This window comes from Triticum urartu, chromosome 7A (assembly GCF_056163025.1).
Source record: "Triticum urartu cultivar PI428250 chromosome 7A, HENAU_Tu73, whole genome shotgun sequence".
NCBI lineage: Eukaryota > Viridiplantae > Streptophyta > Magnoliopsida > Poales > Poaceae > Triticum > Triticum urartu.
In genome coordinates, this window is record NC_141879.1 from 125799148 (window position 1) to 125808109 (window position 8962).

The following is an 8962-nucleotide window of genomic DNA, read 5'->3' on the forward strand; positions in this document are numbered from 1 at the left end:
CGTGGGTTTGTCACGGCAGATGTCCTTGTAAAGGACTTCCTTGTGGAGCCATCGCAACGTGTTAGTTTAAAGGGGTTAAACCGGACAAGGGGACACGGGGAATTTATACTAGTTCGGCCCCTTCTATGAAGGTAAAAGCCTACGTCTAGTTGTGATTGATATTGCTTGGGTTTCGAAGGACAGGGAGCGAATCCGCTTTGTCTGGCTCTCGAATTTGTTGTCTGTCTCTCAACCGCTGCCGGGTCGTCCCTTTATATACACAGGTTGACGCCCGCCGATTTACAGAGTCCCGAAGCCGGATCATAAACGTGTCCGGTTCGGTCTCTACACTTCCTATCTTACAACGCAAGTTACATAATTAGGTCGGTTTTGCATCTACAAGCCTTAACTCGCCTCTAGGCCTTGGGCCTTCATAAAGCGCCATCATTCTTCCGTCTTCATGGGTTTCTAATCTTCGTAAAGCTAATCCGGCTACTCCTGGCCGGTTTACGTACAGTGGTAATATCCCCAACACTTTTTATGTTTCAGTTGTAATTTATATTTGAAACATTGTTGGATTGGGATATTTATCTTTGAATTTTTTGACACGGCGTGCTATTTTAATTTCTTTTAATCAATTCCAATATCAAGAGTATGTACAAAAGGAAGGAAACCTCTTTCAAAAGATGCAATTGATAGCGTCCGTCCGATCGGATGTCTGTAGTCAAAAGTGTCCACAAACATTTGAGGACCTCCGATTCGAAAAGAGACGGCCTGGCAACCCGCAGAAAGGTCCGGTCGGCCGGACGAGCGAGTCTTTTTTTTTTCTTGAACACAAGGACGGAGTCTCCTCGCCGGGCCACCTACCCACATGCTGCTGCTGCCGCTGCCGCTCCCGCTCCGTTTGACATTTCGTACATGTCTTCACAAAACAATTAAACAAACACGAAAGGAAAAGTCACTTCAATCGCCGTTCAAATGCAGCACGAAACCGAATGTTTTTTTAACCCCAGAAAAGCCAGTGGAAATCGATTTGACAGCGATCATTATCAACCCACCCCGAGCGAAAAACACCCAGCCGGTCTCCCTCCCTCCCTCCCCTTCCCTCCATCCAGGTAGTTTCATTCCGCTCCCCGCCCCCTCTTCCCTCCAGCTCCGCTTGGCCCCGCGCGCCAGCCACGATCCCGACCCGGTCGCCGCGCCCCCCCCTCCCGCCTCCTCCGGCGTGCCCCGCCCGCCGGGCGAGCGGAGGGAGCCTAGCTAGCTCGGCGGCGGCCTCCGCCCTCCAGCGCCCGATTGTTCGGCGGGTGGCGGCGGTGAGCAAGCCGTGGAGGAGTTCATGGTCCTTGAGGCCGGATGGAGTACGCCATGTTCGGGTCCAGGCGGGTCGACGACGACACGGGGTTCAGGCGCCAGCGGACCGTCAGGTGAGTAACTACCCAGCTTTGCTCTTGCTCACTTGCTGGCATCTTTGCTCGGCCCGGAGCATGGAGATTGATTGTCGTTTTCAGTTTGGGGAGGGGGAGGGGGTGTGGATGAGATGGGCGAGATTTTGCTGCTGATTTTCCTGTTCCGATGGGGGTTCGAGGAGGAACAAAAGAGGAATATTCGGGTTGGGCTGATGGGTTGGTGGTTGCTGTTACAAGATGGCTGTTGCTGACTTGCTGTGTGTGTTCTTAGAATGACCGGTTCATACATACTTCCTGTGTAGCTTCATAATGCTTCACTTTGGTTCCTTAGCATAACAGTAGTCTGGTAGCGAGTCCGCTAGAAGTTGTTTGATCGCTGTGCATCTGTGATAGAGATGGGCTGCTTCAACTTCCATGAGCAGTGTAAGATTAGATTCATAAATGAGGATGAAGTAGGAAAATAATAATCTGAAATAGCCTCACACCCACCGGTTGTGCTGACTGCTGATGAGCTGAAATGACCATGTCTAACTTCAGAATTGTTTTAGCATATTCAAATGGAGTGTTAATTCTGTTTCCATTGCCAGATTCCGTGAAGAGAGGACAAAGGCGACGATGCCTATTCACCAGAAGCAGGCTGGTCCAGCTGCTCGCAAGCTCGGCGTGGGGAACTGGGGGAAGAACAGGATCTTCGTAGCAGGGCAAGACCTTCCCCACAAGAGGATCATCGACCCAACGAGCGATTTCATCTTGTTATGGAACTACGTCTTCCGCGTCTCGTGCTTCGTCGCTCTGTTCATGGACCCTCTCTACTTCTACGTGCCTAAAATCGTGTATGGCAAAACTTCATGCGTCGGGAAAGACAGGCACCTGGCCATCATCATCACCGTCTTCCGGTCGATTGCGGATCTCTTTTATGTCATCCAGATCGTGATAAAGTTCATGACCGCATATATTAATCCGAGCTCCAAGTCGGGGGTTTTCGGCAGAGGGGAGCTGGTTACAGATCCTAATGAAATCGCGAAGACGTATCTGAGATCTGACTTTGTAGTTGATCTAGTGGCTTCAATTCCTGTACCACAGGTATTTTTCATCCTTTCTGATCCATTACTTGCCATTACGGGTTGGGAAACATTTGTTTGCACACTTGTTCATTTAGCACTTCTTTTTAGTGACTGATTCATTTAGCACTTACCTAGATGGCCATGAACTGCTAAATTTTTGAAGGTGGTTAGGTCGAGTTGAGGGCTTGTTCCTCTTGCAGATGAAATAATCTATTTTATGTGGCATAAGCACCGTTTGTATTTTGATGTCTTCACAGGACACACCATAACAAAGAAAGGATAGGTGGCCTGGTTGGTCCGTTAAGGATTCTCTAAAGTATTATATCTGAAATAGAATACAAATAAAATATTAGCTCCCATAGTTCATGATCATCAAAAGTGAAATATTGTTTACTTGAATTCTTCATGCAAGTAGCTGTCAGATACTAATATAGGTGCAGACAATGAACTTTTTTGTAACGATAGAAAAAGGCATGCTCTGTTTTCTTATTACAAAAGCAGAAAATTCTGAACTGAACGCTGCAGTAAATTAATGATATGCTGCATTTGTATCATGTGCTTTTGCTATCTGTTGAACTGGGTGCCAAAACATAATTCGTCCTAATATTGGTCACTACTTTTCAATTTTGTGTGGCTCTGATATGCTTGCTTTGATGGCAAGATTATTCCTTTATCGAACATGAAAGTAGTGGATCTCAACTAACTAACACCTTATCTCTATAATTGCGATTTCCTTGACGTTAAGGAAACTGCAATAGTATACCTTTCTGTTATCTGACAGTTTTTCCTTTCTTTTGTTGCAGATCATTACTTGGTCCGTGATACCAGCTATTAAGTATACTTGGTCCGGGCATAATAATGACATACTGTTCCTGGCTGCTCTTTTTCAGTACATTCTGAGATTATATCTAATATTTTCCTTGAATAGCAAAATTCTCAAAGTTACTGGAGCTTTTTCAAAGACTGCCTGGCAGGGAGCTGTGTCCAATCTGCTATTATATATGACTGCCAGTCATGTACGTTATCTATTTAGTTATATGAGTTTTTGTATCCAGTCTTTCTCTAGTATACTTCCTTCCAAGTTGTGGTTGCATATTTTTCATTTTACTAGCATGTGGCAGGAGACTGCTTGACATGCATTTCTCCTTTTCAGGTTTTAGGAGCATTGTGGTACCTGCTGTCTGTTGATCGCCAGACCGCATGCTGGCAAAAATACTGCAATAAGGAAGATGGTTGCCATAATAAATACCTGTCTTGTAACGCAAAGCCAGATCCAAATTGGGCAAAGAGCAGTACTATCTTTGATGCCTGTAATGCTAGTAACAAAACCTTAACTACTTTCGACTTTGGTATGTTTGGGACATTGTTATCAAACAAAGCTCCAGGCCATAGATTCCTGAAGAAGTACTTGTATTGCCTTTGGTGGGGCTTACAAAATCTAAGGTATGACAATAGCTGAACAGCACATCTTCTTGTAACAATGGTGATCTGATAATTAAGATGCAAAAATTTGGACATTATACGCTACACTCTCTGCTAAAGCAAGTTCCAGAGACCTTCTCTTACATATGGAGCTATAACTCTGTAGTGGTACATTCCGATTAATCTTAGCTGGTATAAAGATTCTATTAGTTGCTAACGTGGTATATTATTTGTTGAAACAGTTGCTATGGCCAGACTTTGGGTGTAAGTACCTATATTGGTGAGACATTGTACGCCATATTCTTGGCGGTGCTTGGTCTAGTTTTGTTTGCCCATTTGATTGGGAATGTTCAGGTACTTCTACATTATAATCTACACTTACTTTCATGGGTGACTCATGAAACTAATTTGATTATATAACTTGCATGCCATTTGTTATGGCCGGCCGGCTTAGGCCCGCAAGTTATCTTAGTTTTTATTTTCAGATTAGGCAAGTTATCTTAGGTTGATTCTTTTACAAGTTATCTAGGATATAAATATAGGTTGTAAGACTCTTTTTGAAGGCAAGCAATAAGAAGAATATTATCTCCTATTGCCCGGCTCCCTGAGGAGCCGGAACCCTAGCCGCCAACAGCCCTAGCCGCCGCCCTTCTCCTAGCCGCGACGGCGCCCTGCCGCCGGCGCGCCCGATCCTCGCCACGTCTCCCTCCATCCTTCCCTTACCACCTACGCCCTAGACCTGGTAGAGTACTTGATCTTACCACCATTACCCCCCTTTCTAATGTACTCCCTCTGTAAACTACTTTAGTGATCTAAACAATCTTATATTAGTTTAGTTTACAGAGGGAGTACTTCTTTTGCCAACCATTTTCTGATGCTGAGGCCCACTACTTGTCTAGCCTCGGTATCTCTATCTTCATATGATGCCGTTATTGTCAATTTTGCTCAAAATTCTAGGGGCGTTTCATATCCTTAGTTATTTACTTAGATCGGAAACTAGGCATTAAGATTATTGGTCAATCCGTCAATGTTTGCTGATGTCTGCAAATAATGAGGTGTTCATTGCACTTTACAACTTCTCAAATGTGTTATCTTTGGCGTAGTCCATAGCTTTAAGAAAAGAGGCATGAGGTGAGTCCTTGTGCCTGGTGATATGCTTGGTTAACATGCATTGGGGATTTCAATATGTTCTTCGGACTAACAATATCACTAGGCTGAGTTTTTGTCTGGACGGGGTCATAATTTTGTGTGCACCTCCCACTTAGATTGTGTATTTAAACTGGCTTGCCTTTTCTTTTGTTCTTAGAGCCAACAAATAAGTATTTAGTCCTTCACCTTATTAAACCAGCTCCACAATCCTATTTTATACATGCATTACTTGGATTTTATTTTATATGGGGTGATGAAAACAGCTTTCCCCTTGGGCATTTTCCGTATTACCTCTGCTCTAGTAATTAATAAACCATCATACTGATAATACCAAAAAAGGCCCTTTTGTTTCTTTTACTTCACACTTCTCACTGTAACTATTTGCAAGAAACAGTGGGCTTATTACAATATGTTATCTGCCAGACCTACCTACAATCCATCACTGCAAGGGTTGAGGAGTGGAGAGTAAAGCAAAGAGATACCGAAGAGTGGATGAAACATCGCCAACTTCCTCCTGTACTACGGGAAAGGGTGAGAAGATTTATTCACTACAAGTGGCTTGCAACTCGAGGCGTGGACGAAGCATCTATATTGAAGGCTCTGCCTGCAGATCTTCGCCGCGACATCAACCGTCACCTTTGCCTGGATCTTGTTCGCCGGGTAAAATTAACTTTCCTACTACTGTACTTTTTGTTGTTGTTTGAACAATTGCAGACTTAGTAAACTTCACATCCATCTGATGATTGAGTTCATGGCATTACAAATCACTCGATGCTTGAGTCTCACTACTACTTTTCATATCGCTACGTTTCAGGTGCCATTCTTCTCACAGATGGACGACCAACTCCTCGACGCCATCTGCGGGCGCCTCGTCTCGTCCCTGAGCACCAAGGGCACGTACACGGTCCGCGAGGGCGACCCGGTGACCGAGATGCTCTTCATCATCCGCGGGAAGCTGGAGAGCTCAACCACGGACGGCGGCCGGACGGGCTTCTTCAACTCAATCATTCTCAAATCCGGCGATTTCTGCGGCGAAGAACTTCTCGGGTGGGCCCTCGTCCCCAGGCCGACCGTCAACCTGCCATCTTCCACCAGGACGGTGAAGGCGCTCGTCGAGGTGGAGGCGTTCGCGCTCCAGGCCGAGGACCTCCGGTTCGTGGCCAGCCAGTTCAGGCGTCTTCACAGCAGGAAGCTGCAGCACACCTTCCGGTACTACTCCCACCACTGGAGGACCTGGGCGGCCTGCTTCATCCAGGCCACCTGGCGCCGCCACAAGCGGCGGAGGCTGGCCAGGGACCTCATGATGAGGGAGTCCTTCTCCTCCATGCGATCGTATGAGGATGGTGATGGCGGTGGCTCCTTCGCCGAGCACAGGCGGTCGGTGAAGATCATGGCCGCGGCCAGGAAAGGGTCTGATGGCCACAGGGAGCTGCCCAAGTTCCGGAAGCCCTCCGAGCCGGATTTCTCGGTGGAGCACGACGACTAAGGAGAAAGGGTTGATATATTTATTTTTCGCTATGACGGCGATCGCTGATCGCAGGCTGAGGCGTCCTTTGCGATGATCTGTAAATATGAAGCTGAGTTTGGGACTCAAGCTCACTGGTGACTGACTGCTCATCTCAGGGAAATGCTCAAGCTAGATTTGGGGCAGGGTAGACTGGTTGGCTTCTGGGGTTCTGGGAACGGTAGGACAGTTGCTGTAGGGTTAGCTTTAGGATGCTCATATTGTACATCCAGATGTAATTATGTTTGAGTTATTCTTGTGACCTCAAAGGGGCACACTGCTGCTTGTATTGACTAGTAAGTGTGCACGTGCAACGCACGTCTATTTAAACTAATAAGTATGCACGTGCAACACGCGTCTATTTGGATTAACACATTATACTAAATTTAATACAAGACAATTTATTCATAATTTTGAAATTTCCCTATAAAATAGACAATCTCTTATTCCCAACTCGTACAAATAATTTGAAATATCGTTTCTCCTTAATCGACATGTCTACTGTATTAAAAGACCACCCAGTGTTCCCAATATATAAAACTCAAAATTATTTATAAGATTCATCATGATTCTTCATATGCATAGATTTATGCAAGTATAATCACACATGAAAATGTCACTTAGGACAAGCTAAGGAACCGTTTCAGTGCCAACAAATTCCAGTCAAGAATTATTATTACAATCGAGTGTCAACAACAATAGTGGGAAGAGACCTCTATGGTTTGTTGAAAAGAGGAAGCCATTGTCAGATAGAGAAGTGTAGAGATGTCTTGACTGCATAGAATCAACTATTGGACCATCCGATTCTACTATTGCACGCAAGTGTCGTAATGTCTGGAAGAAAGAAAAGTGACTTACTTTATTATGAAAATAGAACATGTAAACCAAATAAAAATTACAGTGATAAATTGCATAATTATACTTGTTATTCACTGGACAAAAGCATTAATATGACAACTTGGAACAGTTACTTGAGTACTACACATTTCTTTAAAGGCTCAACATTCTAAAATTTTAACAATATAACGAATATTCTCTCAGTTTGTAATAATAATGATACGAAGATAAATAATTTGGAAATGGTCTTCAACATGCGTAGGCTACCACTTGTAAGAATAATAATGGCAAAAAAAGGCCAACAGATGCCGGTTTAGAAAGAAAAAAAACTACAGACATGCTTCCAATTTTAGCAACTCTAGTAGATAAAACATACCTTACCTCTCAAGTCAGGAAATAGTCAAATGAAAAAATGTACTTCTTATAAGTAGTAGAGATGAAGTCATAAGGATCATGATTCAAGATATTCGGAGAAACATGGTTGGTCTCTCTGTATGATGCGAACTCGTCACCTCTACCAAAGTGGTCGTGTGTAGTACGTAATGTAGTGTGCAATAATGAAATAAAATAAATGATATGAGAATTTACCATGACCACAAAAATCCTACATTCGTCATCATCATAATCAACATGCATTTTTTTGCTTCTCTTGTATGTAGTCCAAGTTTTCTATTAGGAAAACATGTTAACTCAACTGTAGATAAGGACGGTATGAAAATGCTCATGTAAAATTACAATTGCCAAGTATCTGCTGGACAAACAAATACACTTATGCAAACTTCAGGTTTTTTTAGTAAAACTTATGCGAACTTTAGTTTTTTTCCACTAAACTTATGCAAACTTCTGGGTTTTTTTCCAGTGAAACATAATTTCATGATTGCAAGTAAGGTCTTGGTTCATCGAATTTGTCTGTGAGTTCACTATGTAGTCGTGAGTTGGCCATGTAATAACTGGTAGTCAGTACTTTAAAAAACAGGGTTGTATGTTGCAGGTACACGAAAATCAGTGAAAAATAAAGAAAGAAAGAAGGCATTGGTTGCCTGAAACCCAACTGTGTGTGCTCCAGCGCGCCTCTGCTTCTCATTGCCTCATCTCTCGTTCCTGTACTTCTAAATATGTCACCACCGGCGAGGTAGTGATGACAGTCAAAAAACAACACTCGGTACTTACCTGATTAGTGCGTACGTGCGGCGCGTTCGCGTGAAGGCGAGCATGTCCGTCGTTCAGGCCTGCGAGCGGCCGTGTCCTCTCACCAGCTGGGCGGCGTTGTCGACACAGGTGAATCAGTCGTCCAGCTTTGAGGCTGCGGCCTCCACGCACCGGGGCGTGGGGAGTTTCAGCGTCCGACAAAGGTAGGATGTCTTTGGACGATGTCGTCCACGCATGAGTACTGGACAAGCGTGTCCAACGGAGCAGCACGCGTCAGAGTTGAGGGAGTCGGCAGTGGCTTTGGACGAGTGAGATGGGGCCGTGATTAGCTTCACCTGCTGCACAGTGGCTGAGACTTGCGCCGCCCTGGGGACGACGATGATTGGCGACCAGGCGAATATACATGCATGGCTGTGGGGGAAAATGCCCCCACTTGATTTTTTGGCCCG

General features: G+C 44.7%; 1 protein-coding gene across 1 annotated transcript; it reads left to right on the forward strand.

Moving 5' to 3' along the window:
- Window positions 1-1062: 1062 nt before the first annotated feature.
- LOC125526024 (cyclic nucleotide-gated ion channel 17) lies at window positions 1063-6878 on the forward strand. Its single transcript, XM_048691047.2, has 7 exons — window positions 1063-1406; window positions 1976-2471; window positions 3256-3468; window positions 3606-3895; window positions 4117-4228; window positions 5447-5683; window positions 5838-6878. Exons 1-7 carry the CDS (start codon window positions 1336-1338, stop codon window positions 6507-6509), a joined length of 2091 nt encoding a protein of 696 aa, XP_048547004.1. The 5' UTR covers window positions 1063-1335; the 3' UTR covers window positions 6510-6878.
- The last annotated feature ends 2084 nt before the right edge of the window (window positions 6879-8962 follow it).

What these genes read in the sequence shown, in the direction of transcription:
- LOC125526024 (XM_048691047.2), top strand. Translation starts at nt 1,336, where the DNA reads ATGGAGTACGCCATGTTCGGGTCCAGGCGGGTCGACGACGACACGGGG. An exon ending in AGGCGCCAGCGGACCGTCAG is followed by an intron (nt 1,407 to 1,975) that starts GTGAGTAACTAC and finishes TTCCATTGCCAG; the next exon opens with ATTCCGTGAAGAGAGGACAA. An exon ending in ATTTGATTGGGAATGTTCAG is followed by an intron (nt 4,229 to 5,446) that starts GTACTTCTACAT and finishes GTTATCTGCCAG; the next exon opens with ACCTACCTACAATCCATCAC.